The sequence below is a fragment of the Saccopteryx leptura genome, chromosome 11, assembly GCF_036850995.1.
Source record: "Saccopteryx leptura isolate mSacLep1 chromosome 11, mSacLep1_pri_phased_curated, whole genome shotgun sequence".
NCBI classification, from domain to species: Eukaryota; Metazoa; Chordata; class Mammalia; order Chiroptera; family Emballonuridae; genus Saccopteryx; species Saccopteryx leptura.
In genome coordinates this window covers 42378487-42396782 of record NC_089513.1, presented here as the reverse complement: position 1 = coordinate 42396782, position 18296 = coordinate 42378487, and the positions used below count along the sequence as shown (strand labels likewise).

The 18296-nt window shown below is 46.5% G+C and overlaps 1 protein-coding gene across 1 annotated transcript; it reads right to left on the bottom strand.

Annotated features, from left to right (window-relative positions):
- Positions 1-6846: 6846 nt before the first annotated feature.
- On the bottom strand, positions 6847-12859 carry LOC136382891 (NUT family member 2G-like). Its single transcript, XM_066352296.1, has 7 exons — positions 12844-12859; positions 10412-10859; positions 9936-10064; positions 9324-9460; positions 8572-8855; positions 8030-8146; positions 6847-7503 (listed from the first exon to the last, which is right to left on the bottom strand). The coding sequence occupies exons 1-7, from the start codon at positions 12857-12859 to the stop codon at positions 6847-6849; spliced, it is 1788 nt and encodes a 595-aa protein (XP_066208393.1).
- Positions 12860-18296: the final 5437 nt, after the last annotated feature.

Here is an 18296-nt window from a genome sequence, read left to right as displayed (position 1 = left end):
TGTATTGTTTCGTTTTTTTGTTTGTTTGTTTGTTGTTTTTTTTTACAGAGTCTGAGAGTGAGTCAGAGAGAGGGATAGACAGGGACAGACAGACAGGAATGGAGAGAGATGAGAAGCATCAATCATTAGTTTTTCATTGCGTGTTGCAACACCTTAGTTGTTCATTGATTGCTTTCTCATACGTGCCTTCACAGCAGGCCTTCAGCAGACCGAGTAACCCCTTGCTGGAGCCAGCGACCTTGGGTTTAAGCTGGTGGGCTTTTGCTCATACCAGATGAGCCCGCGCTCAAGCTGGCGATCTTGGGGTCTCGAACCTGGGTCTTCTGCATCCCAGTCTGACGCTCTATCCACTGTGCCACCGCCGTGTCAGGCTGTATTGTTTCTTTAGCCTCTAAGTTATTTATTTCCACTCCAATCTTTATTATTTCCTTCCTTCTACAACCTCTGGGCTTTACTTGCTGCTCTTTTTTTAGTTCTTTAGATGCAGGGTTAAGTTTTTTATTTGAGCTTTTTCTAGCTTCTTAAGGTATGCCTGTAGTGCTATGAACTTCCCTCTCAGTACTGCTTTTGCTGTGTCCCATAAATTTGGAGTTGTATGCTCATCATCATTCATCTCTGGGAAATTTTTATTTCTTCTTTAATCTCCTTGTTAATTCATTCGTTATTTAACAACCTGCTATTTAGTTTCCATGTATTTGAGAATTTTTGAGTTTTTCTGTTGTGGTTGATTTTTAGTTTCATTATGATTTTTAGTTTCCTTTTTAGCCATTATGATCAGAGAAAATGCTTGATATGATTTCAATCCTTTTAAATTTGTTGAGACCGCTTTTGTGCCCTAATATGTGGTCTATCCTAGAGCATGTAGCATGAGCACTTGAAAAGAATGTATATTCTGCTTCTTTAGGGTGAAAGTTTCTAAAGATATCTATTAAATCGAGTTGATCTAGTATGTCCTTTAAGTCTAATGTTTCTTTGTTAATTTTCTTTCTTGAGGATCTATATACTGATGTCAGTGGGGTATTGAAATCCCCTACTATTATAGTATTGCTGTTGATCTCACCCTTTATATATTTAGGTGCTCCTATATTAGGTGCGTAGATATTTATAATGGTTATATCTTCCTGATGGATTGCTCCCGTTCTCATTATGTAGTGACCTTCTTTATCTCTTACTATAGCCTTTGTTTTAAAGTCCATTTTGTCTGATATAAGTATTGCTACCCCAGCTTTTTTTTTTCATTTCCGTTTGCATGAAATATTTTTTCCCATCCTTTTACCTTCATCTATGTGCATTTTTGTTTTAAGGTGTGTCTCTTGTAGACTGCATATGTATGGGTCCTGTTTTTTAATCCGTGCAGCTACCCTATGTCTTTTGATTGGATCATTTAACCATTTACATTTAAGGTTATTATTGATATGTAGTAGTTTATTGCCATATTATTCTTTAAAGATGTATTCCTCTTTTGCTATATTCTTTTCCTACTTTGATCTGTTTACAGCAGACCCCTTAACATTTCCTGCAGCATTGGTTTGGTTGTAATGAATTCCTTGAGCTATTTTTTTGGTCTGGGAAGCTTTTCATTTCTCCTTCAATTTTAAATGATAGGCTTATCTGGATAAAGTAGTATTGGTTATAGGCTCTTATTCTGCATTACTTTGAATATTTCTTGCCATTCTCTTCTGGCAAGTGTTTCTGTTGAAAAGTAGGATGTCATCCTTATGGGGGCTCCTTTATAGGTGATAGCATTTTTTCTTTAGTAGCTTTTAATATTTTCTCTTTTCGCTTAGCTTTAGTATTTTAATTATGATGTGCCTTGGTATAGGTTTCTTTGGGTTTCTCTTTAATGGCATTCTCTGTGTTTCTTGAAGTTGTGAGACCCTTCTCTGCATCAAATCAGGGAAATTTTCAGCTATGATTTGATTGAATAAAGTTTCTATACCTTGTTCTTTCTCTACTTCTTCAGGAACCCCTATGATGCGGATGTTATTGCTCTTCATGTTGTCACAGAGCTCTCTTAGAGTTTCCTCAGACTTTTCAGTGTTTTTTCTTTTTTCTGCTCTGCTTCCATACCTTTGTTCATCTTGTCCTCCAACTCATTGATTTGATCCTCAGCTTCATCCATCCTGCTTTTAATTCTTTCCATTGTGGTCTTCATTTCTGATATTGTATTTGTCATCTCCGACTGATTCTTTTTTAATATTTCAATGTCCTTTTTTATACTTGCTATATTTTTATTTAGGTGTTCGTAATGACCATCCATTGTTGTTCTAAGATCCCTAAGCATCCTTACAATCATTATTTTAAACTGTGCATCCGGAAGTTTGGTTATTTCCATATTACTCAGTTCATTTTCTGGAAGTTTCTCTTGTGGTTTCATTTGGATTGCACTTCTCTGTCTTCTCATTATGTCTGTGTGTTTGGGTGTATAGTTTGTAGAGCTGGTTGAGTCTAGGCTTGGTGTTGTCTGCCTCCAGTTTTCAGTTGTGTTATTTCTAGGTCCCCTTAGGTTGGCATCAACTGTTGTTTGTAATCCACTATTGGATTTGCCTTTCTAGCAGAGCCGCTTTGAAGTCTTGATATTTTGTTTTTTTCTCAGTTTTCTTAACTCAGTGGTAGTCTTGTTTACTGATCTCAGCAGGGGGCTCGTTCGAAACTATATCCAGGAATGTGGTGGGTGTAACCTGAGACTCTGAAGGCCTGATCTGCCAGTTACACTCTCGGGAGGGGGGCAGTGGGGGTGGGGTGGGGTGGTTTCTCCACTTCAGTAGTTGGAGGTGTATCTCAGATCTCCATGGAGACCTGAGTTACTGCCCCTCCTCCCCACTTCTTGTTTTCAGCTGTGTCTTGTTTCACTGATTGGAGCTGGATGGATATCTAGAGATGGGTTACCCCAAACCACATTACTCTTGTGTTTTGTGGAAGAGTCAATGCCTCCCCCATCTATGGCCTCCTTTAGCACTGGAAGAGTCAGCTTCTCAGGTCATCCCATGCATTCCTCTGCCCCTCACCATCTGTCTCTCTCTCTCCCCATTCCATTGGTAGACAAGCCAGCCCTTTAACACACCTCGTTCCCAGGTCCCTAGGTAAGTGGCTGTGAGCAATATTTTCTGCACTTTTCCTTAGAATGAAAGCCCTTCTGGGCTCTCAACATCACCCCCCCTTCATTCCTGTAAGCAGGGGAGACCCATTGCTCCTCAGTGCTCCCTACCAGGCTCAGTGTGGCTTCTTCTTTGCTCCTTGTTTTTTTTTTTTAAATTCTTGGATATATTTTGTTTTATTTATTCATTTTTAGCGAGGAGAGAGAGGGAGAGAGAGGAGAGAGAGACAGAGAGAGAGAAGGGGGGAGGAGCTAAGCATCAACTCCCATATGTGCCTTGACCAGGCAATTCCAAGGTTTCGAACCGGCGACCTCAGCATTTCCAGGTCGACGCTTTATCCACTGTGCCAGCACAGGTCAGCCTGCTCCTTGGTTTTTGAGAACTGTTCTTGTAGTCCAGAGTTGGTTTTTCACACCGATTGTTCCTAAATGAATTTGTAATCCAGATTGGTGGTGTGACCTGGAAGTCTGCATCTGCCTACTCCACTTCCATCTTCAGGTCCTACCCTGGTCTCTACCTTGATCTCATTGTTAACCCATTCACTGTTTAGTCACATATAATTCAGCCTCCATGCATTTGTGTATATTTTGTTCTTTCTTTTAATTGATTACTAATTTCATTCCATTGTAGTTGGAGAAAATGCTTGATATGATTCCAATTTTTTTTTAATTTATTAAGATTTGGTTTGTGTCCTAATATGCAATCTCTTTTAGAGAATGTCCCATATGCATTTGAAAAGAATGTATATTCAGCTTCTCTGGGGTGAAATATTCTGAAAATACCAATTAAATTAATCTGGTCCAGTGTGTCATATAAGGCCACTGATTGTTGAACTTTTGCCTGGAAGATCCACCAATTGATGTCAATGGGGTGCTAAATTGCCTTAAAATGAGTGTATTACTGTCCATCCCTTCATGTCTTTCAGTGCTGCTTTATATATTTAGGTTGCTCTTATTTTGGATTTATAAATGTTACAAGAGTTGTATCTTCTTGTTGGATAGATCTTTTTATCATTAGGTAGTGTACTTCTTTGTTTTTTATTATAGTTTTATCTTTAAATCTGTTTTGTCTGATATAAGTATTTCTACCCCAGATTTTATATTTTTATTTCCATTCACATGAAATATCAAAGAGACGATCTTAAAAGCATGCCCTCATATTTTCCAAAGAGTAAAGTGCAAACCTCTGCAAGGCTCCTTGTAGCCCATGGAGCTGGACTCTTCTGTGGTTGAAGCAGCAGTGGGCCTCCAGTCAGCTCCACCGGGAAGGATCCAGGGGGCTGTCAGTGTGCACAGGTCTCAGAGAGGGGACAGCACAGGTTCTGCATCCTTCTGAGAAATGTTCATCCAAATCAGGACTGAAAAGGCAGAAAAAGGCAGGATAGAGAGGCCAGTCACAGAGCCACCCAAGGGCCAGGTGTGACCCTGATTGTGATGGGGAAGACTCAGCACATACAGAGACAGAACAAGAAAGTACCCGTCAATCACAAATCTCTCAGTGTTTCTAAAAATCCTGAAGGGCAGATGCGTTGCCTGCTTCACCACGAAGTTCCTGAGAATTGAGTAGTTATAGGACTAATTTTCACCAGTGAATGAAGGGTCCAGGCTCTGTCCTTCACTCACCACATTTGTATCCAGTCCCTGCCACGCTAGGCAGGGACACATCAGGTAGTACCTGAGGAGGATGCTCACTTATGAGGGATGGCAACTCCTGCACCAGCCCCAGAACACACGCTGATTCCGGCACCTCCCCTTAGCCCATGTCTATGTGTTAAGTCCTAGCTGGACAGTCGGGAGGCAGCAGTTGAAGAGAGTGAGGCCAAGATGAGAAGTGTCCTTCACAAATGCCCCAGAGGAATGAGAGACATGGGTGCTGTTAGCCTCCATGGAGAAGGGAGAGCAGCAAAGAAGGACCTGTGGGCTTCAGTGTGATTCCATGGGAGGTGGGTCAGGGTCCTGATATGAGTCCTTTTTGACCCTCTTCGTAGGGTTCAGTAGAGCGCAGTCCACCTATAAAACTGGACTTCTTTAGCCCATCAATCGCTGTTGCTGGGCCACTGCCCTGGGCCACGGCTTTATACACTGGGCTGAGCTGGAGCCATGCAGGGAAAGCTCAGTAGTCTCAGAGCAGCCTAAAACCAGTGGAGGAATCAGAACTTTTTTATTTTGTTTTTATTTTTAATTTTTGTAAGTAAGAGGACAGGAGATAATGAGAAAGATTCACGCATGCACTCCATCCAGGATCCACCTGGCAACACTATCTGGGGCTAATGCCTAAGTACTGAGCTATTTTTAGCACCTAAAGCCATGCTCAAACCAACTGAGCCAGTGGCTGTGGTTTGAAAAGAGAGACAGAAAGGGGAGAGGAAGGAGAGAATCATATGGTTACTACTCCATTGTGCCCTGGCCAACAATTGAACTGAAGTCACATACATTAGGTTGAGGCTTTATCTACTGAACCACTGGTCAGGGCCAGGAATGAGAACTTAAACCTGGGGAATAGGCATTGGCTAGGAAGGACAGACATGAGGGCCTGGTGTCTCCATGCGGATCAGAGCATCCCACTAGTCCTGGGATGAGGTAGTTCCGGCAATGGGTCTCCTCAGCCCACCTCCTGTCCCTCACTGTTTGCTCATCTCACACTTACATCAGGGGTTCAGATCATCTGCTTTGACTGTGGAGTCAGTACCAGTGCCCGCAGCAGGGTGACCAAAGCCCCCTCCCTCAGCCTGGATCTCCAGCTCCCACCAGCCCGGGGGAGGACACACTCATTGCCCCTACTGTCCTTGCTGGTTGTGCTGTGCTTGTGAAACTGAGTCACAGTCTGTTAAGAGGAACTATTTCCCATGTGAATATAAATCTATGCTGATATTTGTGAGTACAGACATTGTAGGGCAGGAAGGGAGAATAGCTGTGATGTGTTCTTGAAGACCAGTGGTCCCTGAGCCCATTCCACCAGCCACAGCAGATAGGTCCTCCTCCTTTAGTAGAGGACAACACAGAAATACCACAAAGGACTTGGTGACCTCCCAATCCACTGTCATTTTTCAGGCACCCACCTTTACCAGGTGTCTCATACATTTCATCACCCCCTTGTTCAGCTGCTCTGCCCCCACCACCTTCCACATTCAGTCCTCTCTCAGACCAGAGGGCTCTCTTACTGCAACGAGGCACAGAGGCTGAGAGCCAGTCTGCAGAGGCCTGACTTTCTCTCTCTTGTCAGAACACCTGCACAGGAAACCCTGGAAGAGCTGAGAATAGCTAAGCCCAGTTTTCTGGTGGCTTCCAGATGCCCCTCACCCAGTCTGGCCTTGGGAGGAGAAGTGAGGGGAGATTCCCAGGGGATTGGAGAGCCGTGTGCTCCCAGGTGCAGTTGAAAGGAGTATCCATGAATCTGAAGGAAAACAAAAGAGTCACCGGTGGATCCATAGCACCTGTGACCTCCTGCATCCTTTTCTCCACTCAGGTCTCCACCCGAGAGCAGCGCCGACCCGAGTCTAGAGACAGTGACCCCAGAGCATTTTCAAACTAAAACACCTTTATTCACAGTTGACACTTACTTCCCCAAAAGAGTAGCTTTCACCCCCCCACCCCGTCCTACACCCACGCAAAAGGTACTGCTGTCCCCTTTTCTTTCTTCCCATCCTCCCTTCCTCCCTCCCTCCCTTATTCTCATGTTACGAAAACAGCCAGGATGAGCCCTGGGACGACAAGGGGCTCGTCGTGGGTACAGCCAGGTGACATCTAGACTAGGCCCGCAGGGGACTGGCAGCTGCTCCATACAGGCTGCACTGCCGCTTCATCCAACTCCCAGTGACAGACTGGTCACACTTCCTCTTTCTAGACTTGGGAGCCTGTGGAGCAGTGTGGCTGAGACCTAGTCTCTGAGGGAACTGGGACTGGGCAGCTCCCTGAAGCCCCCACCGTCCATGATTGGCAAAGCCAGGGGCAGAGACTGGACTCAGAGAGAGCGTGAAGGGCAGCAGGCTCTTAGGGGAGGCCAAGAGGAAGGCCAGGTTGGGAAGGTCCTCATTCTCATTGGCCGTGTCCACTGGCCCACGTGACTCCCTAACAAGAGAGGTCTCTCTGGGAGTGGAGGCATCTCTGGGTCCCAGTCTAGTGTAAGTGGTGCTGTGACCCTGGGGAGCAGAGCAGGGCCATTGTGCGTCATATGGAGGGCACTCCTGTTGTCCTGTAGAGACAGCAAAGGCTGTGGGCCTGGACAGGGTGGCATCTGCTTGACTGCGCCTTTGACGGTACATGAAGGCAGTCTCTGGTGGCCAGGTGTTGTCATTGACTCCCTGCTGGTAGCTGTGGTTGTTTCTTTGGGCCTCCTGGCTGTCCTGGGACTCAGAAGAACTGGGGTCCAATTGAGGTGCACCATGAGTTTGGGGTGCCTGCACACCCTAGAATGAGAAGGACAGTGACTTACTCGGCACACATGTGAGAGAGGAGGAGGAGTAAATGGTGGGACAGTGACACTGGGGAGGAGGAGGCAATGTGATGACAATGTGACTCAAATCCAAAGCAGACACCTGGCTCTCCAGCTGTCCTCCTGTACCATATTTCCAGCTTTGTGCCTTTCCCTCCCTTCCTGGGCTCCCCATCCTCTCCTTCCTATCACCCTCCTTTTTCTATAGTCCCCTCCTTATCGTCCTGCACAGCACTCATCCCAGAGCTAGACTCTCAGCATGCCATGCCCACAGGCAGAGCAGGGGTGAGCAGTCATGAGCTCCTGTTCTTGATTGCTCCTTTCCCAGCTGTGCCCGGGTTCTCCCTCCCAGGGATTACCCCTACCCCACTGTACCAGTAGTCCCTCCCTCCCTGACTGACCTGTCACGCCTCCTCTAACTCACATGGGGTCTTGTCCTCCTGTGACACACTTGGAGTCCCCCTTCCATCTTCCTAAGTTCCCGTCCTCCCCTGGCTCACCTGGATGGGAGTGAGTCCTTCCTCCTGCTCCAATGTCTCCACTTGTTCCAAGAGATCCAGGGATGCTTCTGACGACAGCAATTGTGCCAGGAAATGAGAGTCAAAGACCTCTTCTACCTGGGACAGAAATAAGAGGCTGTAAGCACCCTTGGCAGTGAGAAACCCATAAGTCAGCAAGACCTGGAGGAAAAGTGGAAAAGCTAGGACCCACTCCATCCTCTCACATGACGTGGGTGGATAACACCATCATAGTCATCAGCTACAGACACACACACACAAGACACATACAACACATACACATATCAATACAAGGGCACACCCACCTATACACACAGAGAGCACGTTCCACATACACCACATACATCATACACGCACACACTACATGCATATGTACACACACTGACACACTCACACCACACAAGCACCTAACTCAGGAATGAAGAATAGAGCTTAATCCCATTCGCCTGGGCAGAACCCAGGTCTGGATGTTAGAGTTCCTCCCTCTGGAATCTTGCAGACCCCAGAGCTCTGAGCCAGCCCACCTTGTTGGCAAAGTCTTCCTGAGAACACAGCTGATTAAAGTAGCTCATGACGTCTGGGTCCTGGGAGGGCCCATTTTCTTGCTGCTGTGACTCCTTTCTGTCTTCTTCCCATTCTCCACCGGGCTCCACTGTGGCTGAGTGGGTCAGTCCCTCCAGCTCGTCCATGATGTCCATGTACTCCTGCACAACCTCAGGCGGGATGTCACAGGGTGACTGGGTACCCCGGAGCTCCTGGGGTGCATGGGAGCCCTGGGCCTTAGGTGTGGCCACGCTGGTAGTGCAAGCTGGGGAGAGAGGAAAGAGGAGAGGGAATGAGTGTGTCCAACTTCCACTTCTGAGCATGCGCTGGCGAGGGCTGTGTGGGGGACATCAGTATGCGTGTGGCTGAGGAAGGCAGCCTGAAGTCCAGTGATCGTGGGCAGGGAGAGGTTAGAGGAGGAGCATTCAAAAGAGTCAAGTGTAAAGAGAAGATTTGGGGAGCCATAGATTCTTGAATGTATCCCAGCAGGCTGCTTCTTAACAGAATTGAAGCTGGGTCCTTTGACTGGGAGGTGGGAGAGGGGTGATGAAGATTTTCCAGTTCAGGCCTCCTGGTGACAAAGGGCAGCTGACATGCTTGCCCTCATAGGTTTTTATTATTATTGTTTGAAAGACCAAGGAGCCCAGAAGAAAGGGGACCAATGTGGGGACAGTGGCGTGCCCTGACCCCCATTCCATTGGAGCATAGGCTCCTGTGTAAAGTGCTGTCCTACCTGGCTGTGGGTCCACCACGAAAGCTGACAGCTGGTGAGAATCAGGCCTCGGAGGGGCTGGACGAGGCAGGCCCTGGTTCTCCTGCTTCCACTGCACCTTCTGATTCTGCTTCTCCTTGATCTCAAACTCCATGAACCTGGTTGGGGGGAGGGAGACACAGGCTGTGCTGAGAAGGTGACCGCCAGGGCCCAGCACAACCAGCAGCTGATGGAGAGACAGGAGAGCAAGTGCCTTGGGACTATCCGGGCCCTTGCCCCTGAGGAGGCCGGTGGGTGGCTGGTGAGCTCACTGCCCGCACAGCCCTCTGGTCTGGTCCCACTGGGTGGGGAACGTTCACCCCGCCTGTTCTGAGCCTTCATATCAAACCAGGAAGGGTCAAGATTAGTGGAAGGTGGAGCCCCCAGGGTATGTAGAATAGAAGCCATGCTCTGTGGATGAGGAAGAGGCTTTCATTAGGGAGAAGGGCCTCTAGGATGATGGTACCATGTACTGACCTACAACCATCTCAGAACATTCTCTGATGAGCACGATCACAACCTGACACTTCCCTGCTGAATCCTCTCATCCGATTGTCCCCACCCCAACTGTCAGGACCCAGCACCACGACTCACTCTGCTGCCAGATCATAGTAGATCATCCGGTCAAAGCTGTTTTTCCGGTGCCATTCCTGCATGGCCTGCCATATTCCCTCCTGCAGCGTCATGGTGGGCTTCAGGCGACACAGTGACCGGAGCGCTGGCCTGTAAGACCTCAGAGTCGGTCACAATCGCAAGCCTGGCCACCACCCACTCAGCCCACGCAGCTGTGAGCACACACCCCCATCCCACAGCATAGCTGAGTTCCAGCAGGTGAGGGAGGAGCCATCCGTGTATGTGAGACCAGCTTTCTGAGCTAGGTTATCGCTTCACATTCCCACCACCATGAATATGGACTTGAAACTGACCATCCACTCACAGTCTACAGCTGGGACATCACCCTCAGACTTTCCTTCCAGTGTCCCAAGATAAGCCGGCCTGCATGTCTACCCCATGAGCTCGTTCGTGTGAAAGCTCCAATGAGCCCCCGTGTCCCTGCCCGGAGCACTCACATGAGGAAGCAAGAAAGAGCTTCTGCATCCGGACTCTCAGGGAGGTGCCTCCGGGCCAGCATCTTGAAGCGCTGCCATCGCCGGTAGTTGTCATAGGTGCTTTTGGAGTCATCCGGCGAGGCCTTGGCTTTGGAGGTGGCCAGGCCACCCTCCCAGGATGCCCCGTTAGACTGTGGCCCAGAGTTCCCTGGGAGGATGATGGGGGCCAGCTGGGCAGCTGATGGTGGAGCTTGAGGAGGAAGGCTGTGACACCAGCCTCCCTCGTTGGCCTGGGCCCTGCCAACTGCCAAGGTGGGTACAATCATCTCCACCGTGAGTGGTGGCAGAGGCTGCTCCAAAGCTGGCCGGTGTGCAGGGCCAGTAGTGGGCTTGGTCAACGGCAGTGCCATAAAAGGAGTCATGTAGGCAGCAGGGTTCCCGGTCACATCCACTACCAGCACTGCAGGTGCTGTTGAGACAAAGGAAAGTGGTGAATGGGGGAGGAGAATCAGCAAATAGGACAGAGCCACTCTGGGTCCCCTGTAGCCACTGAGGAATCAGAGCAGAGTCTCAACAGGGGAGGGCCATATGTATGAGAGGAAATGTGGAGTTCGTAAATGTCCTCAAATCAATGTCATGCTCTGACCTCCAGTTGACAATTATTCCACTGGAGAGCTTGCTGCCAGTTCTCCAAGAGTCCATGATTGCTGTTGCTGAGAAGCAGACCCAGCCAGCTCTGACTTGTAGAGACACCCTAAGGCTTTCCTGGCATGTGACTCTGTTGTGTCAGAGGATGTGCACTAGTCATGGCAATGGGTAGAAATCTGCTCTGTGGAAAATGACCCTAAGCAGACACTCTAGCAGTAGCGAACTTCTGCAAGCTAAGTTCAAGACATCAAATGTCATTTGTGAATAGGCAGTATCTACAATATTAGGGCCCATCTCCACATTCTACCTTTTGTCTTGTCTTCTTACACAACAACACAGAAACAATTGAGTAATGTATTTCCACAAGATGTCACCTGGAACCCAATATAATCTCACACCAGCTCAGCATGCATATGGTATCAGAACCAACAGTTAACACGTAACACGGGCGCAGTTCTGGCACTCCAGCCCCACTGCTCAGACTAATGGCTACCCTCAGGAGCTCTGTTCCCAAGAGGGGTCTATGAAGTAGACTTTGTGTCCCTTAGATTATGCCATTTCCCTTTCGATGAAGGCTGTAGAAAATGAGAAAATGTCTGAAGAATGAAGAGCCATGGGGTTCTCAGTGGATTTTCAAGAAAGTTCCACAGCTGCAGTTTCGTTAGATACGTCATGGTACTTTGACTGTCCATGGTCCTCACCCTTCTAGCTCCCAATAATGGAAACTGCAGACCCAGTAAGAATTAGGTGAGAGACGACGGCAAAAGTTGTCTGGAAAACCTCCCTGTTCAGAGGAACTGAAGCTCACCCTAGTCCAGGAGAAAGAGCTATGCACCACAGACCCCTAACTACTCAGGACAGGTGTCACAGGACATTTACTGATGATACACAAGATCTCCTTTCTGCTTCTGTGCTACTCCCCTGGTCCCTTTTGCAAAGGAATCTGCCTTCACTGATGTTCCATGGGAAAACCCACCATGTCCCACATCTGTTTTCTGTCCGTGAAGCAGTGACATGGAATTTGAGCAAACCCTGATCTCACAGGGAAAAGGCAGGGCTGAGGTACTGTGAGATACATGATCAGAGGGAGAAGGTCTGAAAACCTGAATAGGCACAGAGATGTATGTTCAGGACAACTAGGGGAAGTGAACCCAGTCTTGGTGACAGTTACATGGCTGCCCTACCCCTGTGGAATCCAAAATGACACACAGCTCCCTGGCCTGAGGAGGTGTTAGCTCTGGGCTGGAAGGCGTAGAGAAGCTCTGGGCTGTAGCAGTTGAAGTACCTTCTAGCCTAGCCCTGGGGGAGGACATTTATGTGTAGGCTTTCCACAGCAGCCCCTCTGGATATTTTCTGACTGAGGTCACCTCTCACCACTGCCCCCATTAGCCCTAGTATACACAGTTCAAACCCCTTAGAAGAGTATCATGGGGCTAGCTCCAGGTGCCTGAAGGCACTAGGGTTTCCCAGCCCCTTCCTGTGTCACCACCACCACAAAATCTACTGTTTCCTCACACACGTCAAAGTGGCTTGTCTCCCATCTTGAAAGAATCCATGTGCCTGCTGCTGTCCTCTCTCCACAGCCAGCTTTTGTCCTGAATCATCCTGATCAACCTCTCAAGAGCCCTCCTGTCCCCTGCTGTCACAGGTTTCCATTGGCTGCCAGTCCTCCTGGGTGACAGGTCCCTTGCAGGTCCAGTCCCTCTCCTTCCTCTTCTTCAGTTTAAACTGTTTCCCACATGAAAGTGTCACATTTGAATCCCAAGTTCTCTAAAATACTCCCCCAATCCAGTCTATACACTTACCTCCTTCTGAAGCCATCCCCGCAGGCTGAGGCACTGGCCACTGCTGCCTACTGGCCTCCAAAATAGAAAAATACAACTCTAGGTACCAGAGAGTAACCTGCTCTAACAGATGCTCAGCATCCAAATGAAGGAAGTAGTAGTTTGAATTTAAACGGCAGAATGTAGGGCTCCAGACATTCTATAGCGGGGGAGGGGTGAGGGCAGGTGAGCCTGGGTGGGTGGGGTGGGGAGACATTCCATGGCAGGCTCTGGCAGGGAGGCAGGAATCTGAAGTTCCTTTCACATTGCAAGAGGTAACACAATTGGTGTGTGCCTGTCTCTTCAGGCGATTCATGCATGGGTTTTCTTAGACTCACAACCTGAATACTGGACTTGATGTTCCCTTTATTTCAGTTCTTGATCCATCAAACTAGTAGTGGACCTCTCAACCTGCTTTCTATCTAGCTCTTGGCTTCAACACAGGATATACCGTCTGAACAAAATTCTGACATATAAATAATAGGTAATTATGGCCAGACAGTACCCAATGTTTGAAATTAGGATTGACTTAACAGACCCAACCTGTCTGATTGCTGTGTACACATGGTTTTGGAGGAAGCAGTCGTGTGCTCCGAGTACCACCCAGTGCTGGAGGCTCTGCAGAGTGCAGGGCCCAGCCTTACCAGGGTCCCCGTTGCTCCTCTTCCTCAGGAAAAGGCCCCACAGCCTAAACAGTCTAGACCAGAAATCACCACTTTTTGTTTATCAGAATATTATGTTCAATGTTCAATTTTGTACCTTTTGAATGTTTTAACCAAAAATTTTAAATATGGAATGTGTTTGCATACTTCACGTTGAAATGGAGCATAATGGAAAATGTATTGACTAGTGTTGCTCCAGTTTCCTTCCCCTGGTACCTCAGTCTTCTTACCCACGGGGTGCCCGTTATCTGTTTCCTTTTCATCTGTCCAGAGATGTAGTTTGCAACTAGAAACAAGTGCATCTCTTTTCATTTTTTATTATGGTTAGAAATGAATATATGTTACAATATATTTTACGTACAGTATTGTTTATTATGTACCATAATGATTGTGTTTGTACTTGTAACATAGCTCCTCTATTTCTGGATGATATATTTCTAGAACAAGAAGTTCTACAGCCCCTTTAAATCCCAAGTACATGAACTAATAGGTGGCCATATTTAGCAAATAATAAATGCCTGATTGAATTTAAATTTTAGATACATAATGAATTCTTTTTAAGTTATATGTGTCCCATGCAATATTTGGGACATACCTTTAGTGTAAATTTGTTTGCTGTTTTCTGAAATTGATATTGTACTGTTATCCTGTATTTTATCTGGTAACTCTATGAAACAAGTAACTTATTAGGCAATCATTAACTACTCTCCCCTCTAAGAAGAATTCAGAGTACAGAGACTCATGTGTGCATCTTGGCTCCCGCACAAAACACAATTACACAATCATGTGAAGTACACACCCTCTTTGGAGGATACAGAATTTGTGAGAGCCTTCATACAGCTCTGAATGTCTAGCATCAGTGGGGGCAAGGCCGGAAGTAAGGGACAGGAAGACAGAAAATTTTCTGCTTCCATGTGTTAACATCCTAAGGTCCTAGTTTTCCAGGTGTTAAAATTCCACTTTACTACTGTATACATGAGATGGATGTGCACTTGGAGACTAAGCCAAAATTCTATCCACCGTGTCCAACACCCATGCACAGAATCCTGCATCCACCTAGTCCTGGCTTACCAGGCTGAGCTTGGAAACCCCCTGCAGGTTGGCTTCTAAATTTCCTCTCTGCATTCTACACCCTTGTTCTTTGATCTAGACTCAGCTTTGCATTTGTTCCCATCTGTAAGTGATATATAGTAGCGCTCCTCATGAAAAACTGACATGGAGTCCTTGCTAGAGAAGCTTTCCAAGAAGTTGCCACTCTCCATTTCTCTTGTCTCATGAACAGCCTGGTCAGGTTTCAGGGATTGCTTGCATCAGGCTGTACATGTGGCCTACCCGGTTGGCTCAGTGGTAGACCGTCGGCCTGGCGTGCAGAGGTCCCAGGTTCGATTTCCGGCCAGGGCACACAGGAGATGCGCCCATCTGCTTCTCCACCCCTCCCCCTCTCCTTCCTCTCTGTCTCTATCTTCCCATCCGCAGCCACGGCTCCATTGGAGCAAAGATGGCCCTTGCGCTGGGGATGGCTGCATGGCCTCTGCCTGGGGGTGCTAGGATGGCTCTGGATGCAACAGAGCGATGCCCCATAGGGGCAGAGCATTGCCCCTGGTGGGCATGCCATGTGGATCCCAGTGGGGCGCATGCGGGAGTCTGTCTGCCTCCCAGTTTCCAGCTTCAGTAAAATGCAACAACAACAACAAAAAAAAAATTAAAAAAAAAAAAAAAAGGATGTACACGTACATGCACGTCATGCACGTGCATGCGCACGTGCACTTGGGTGGGGCTCTGTCCTGTAACCGCTCCCAGAGTCCGTTGCGGCCGGTGTGCCCTGGTAGGTGCGCATGCGCCAACGGAGAGGGATGCCCCCCAACGGCAGTACTGGCTGGACACGCGCAGGCATGGAGACCTCTGGAGTCCGTTAGGAAAACAAAGTGGTAAGTGATGCATGGACTCTTACCCCTCAGGATTAGCCCCCTTCCTGTTTTTCACGCTGTGGGGTATTTGCGCTGGCGGCTGCGTTCCTGGTCGCCCACGCAGTTAGCCTCTCGTGGTGTTTACTCCAGGGAATTGGCAGCCCAGTCGTGCGGTTCAGTGATTGCGGAGTCTACATTGGGGTCTAATAATCTGTGTCATCTATTAAACTCTGAGAGTCATTTGTGTCTCCTGTGTTTTGAGTAATATATAAGTTCTGGGGCAGTTCTGGGTTTGCAAATAGTCCCGTTCACTGAGAAGAGACTCAGGTCATTGCAAATGAGTGGAAATGAGTCAAGCTTTCCTCCTATTTTCACTGATGTTTTCGTTGTTATGGTGAAACTGTCAGCCAACCATTACTTTCAGACTACACTCATGTGAATGGAGTGATGGACTTTGCTGACTCTAATAGTAATGAAGTCTGTTGTCACATCATAGAATTGCAAGCATAAATGGGGTTACCGGACATTTAATTTGTTAGTGGGAATTTGATGTATGTTCTGAAATGAGTTGGTTGTCTTTATGGCTATTTGTCTGTGGATACCTGTATTTTTGTGAGAGTGTGTAAGATTGAGTGTTGTATTTGGAGGATGTTGAGATGTAATTCCTATGTACCCAAGAAGTTGGTGGTTACATATGTGTAAATTGATGTTTGGGAATGAATCTTTACATATTCTTTTTCTCCTGTGAATTTAGAGATTTCTTTTATGGGCCCAGTTAGAAGAATTTTCCACATATGCAAAAATACTTGTGTTCAGGAGCTTGAATGTGTGATCTTTCTGTTTATGACGTTTTTGTTTTGTATTTGAGGAATATGAAGTATTTGTGAATTCATGGTGGTATCCTGTTCGGTTATGTGTATTTTTGTGATTTTTCAGGAGCTGTCTGCATATTGTAGTGTGTAGATCTGTGACTGTTTTATAGGACTGATGGATTCTGAATATGCAGGTGTCATGTGATGTTTGTGTGAGTTTGTGTTGTATAAAATGGAAGAGGTAATTCTGCATGAGAATTTGGGAGTGGGGGTTATGTATATGCAGGTAGTGTGGCATTATATGTGTCTATGGAACATAGAGTGTAGGGTGATATGTTAGCATATTTGTAGTATGCTGGATAATGTGGTATATTTGAGGATTGTGTAGAGTTGTGTGTGTATTGAATTTGTGCGTATATTCAAAGTCTGTGGCTGTTTGGATGAATTCTTTTTGGAGCATTGTGTTTCTATTTTTCATCAGGGGCTATTAGACTTAAACATTTTGGGCAGTGAGTATTTGATGGAGAGATGGGTTTCCATGTTTACTTGAGTGAGTGGGAGAATTGTATTTATATGTATCAGAGGTGTGTGGTATATTTATATGTCAGTATTTGTGCATGTGAGGGCTGACTGTTAATTGCTAGGGATAATTTGGTATATAGAATTTGTTTCATGTATTGTTTCATGGTGATATTTCTATGCTCTTGTATGTGTATACTGGTTTGTGTGAATATCTGTCACCAGGTGCTTGAATTATTCATTTGTTCATAGGGTACGGGGTTGTTGTGAGTACTCACGCTATATTTCTTTGCAGTGTAATAGAGTGTTTCTATATGTGTTTGGTAGTAGGTAGTAAGAAGCAGTCTGTCTATTCAGGGGAAGGTAAAGAATATGTAGTGTATTTTTGGAATATATTGAGGGAAGAGGTAATGAGGTTATATTCTAGAAAAGTGGCATAAGGTTTAGTGTTTGAAAGAGCTCTATATTCAGGGATTGGGACTACTTGCATGTGTGTGTGTGTGTGCTTGTCCATAGGTATGTGAGAATTGTATATATATATTAGTGAGACTTAAGAGATTGTCAGTATTTTTGTGTTTTGAGTGTATCTATCTAAGCCTATGGGGTTCATGTGTGATTTCTGGGTGTATGTATCTGGGATTTCTGAGTGTATCAGGGAGCTTGGGATCTTCTTTGTGTCTGCTCGTGAATGTAATGTTTGCAGAATTTGTTGTGTTGCTTGTATGTTTTTTATCCATGTTTATGAGGTGGACTTACATGTATTGAATAAGTATGGTTTGTTTGTGGGAGTATATATATTTGAGTTCCAGAGCTTATGATAGGTTGTGTATTCTAAAGCAGGCGTCCCCAAACTATGGCCCGTGGGCCGCATGTGGCCCCCTGAGGCCATTTATCCGGCCCCCACCGCAATTTCGGAAGGGGCACCTCTTTCATTGGTGGTCAGTGAGAGGAGCACTGTATGTGGCGGCCCTCCAAAGGTCTGGGGGACAGTGAACTGGCCCCCTGTGTAAAAAGTTTGGGGACCCTTGCTAGAGGATGGGAGAGTTTACTGTGTGTGTTTGGAAATGAAGAGACTGTAGGTGGTCAGGAATTGTGGAGGATATGTGTTTTGGGGCTGTAGGATTGCAATGTATGGATATTTTTTTCTGGTAGCACCACATGAGACAATTGTGTACTTGGTGGATTTAAAGAGACTGTGTGTCTAGGTATTCAGTGTATGCATCCAGGGGTATATTGGTATGTTTGTTTTACGCTCATGTTGTGAATGTATATTTAGTTGTAGGTGTAGCATGAGATACACAGAATGAGTAGGTTTCTTCAGTAAAATCTTTGTTACTAAGAGATGGTCTATCTGTATATTCAGTGAGGGTGAGGCTAGATAGGTCTAGTACCCTTCTGACACCGTACATATTTCTTAAAATATTGTAGACTGTATTCCCTATGGTGTACTTTACATCCTTGTGACTATTTTTGTAACTGACAATTTTTCATCTTCCTCTCTCCCCTTTTTACCCATCCTACCAACCTCCCTCCTA

Excerpts from the sequence above, each read along its gene's own strand:
- LOC136382891 (XM_066352296.1), bottom strand. Across the intron at positions 8,147-8,571 it reads AGGAAGACTTTGCCAACAAG|GTAGAAGAGGTCTTTGACTC; the intron begins GTGGGCTGGCTC and ends TTTCTGTCCCAG. Across the intron at positions 7,504-8,029 it reads AAGGACTCACTCCCATCCAG|GGTGTGCAGGCACCCCAAAC; the intron begins GTGAGCCAGGGG and ends TTCTCATTCTAG.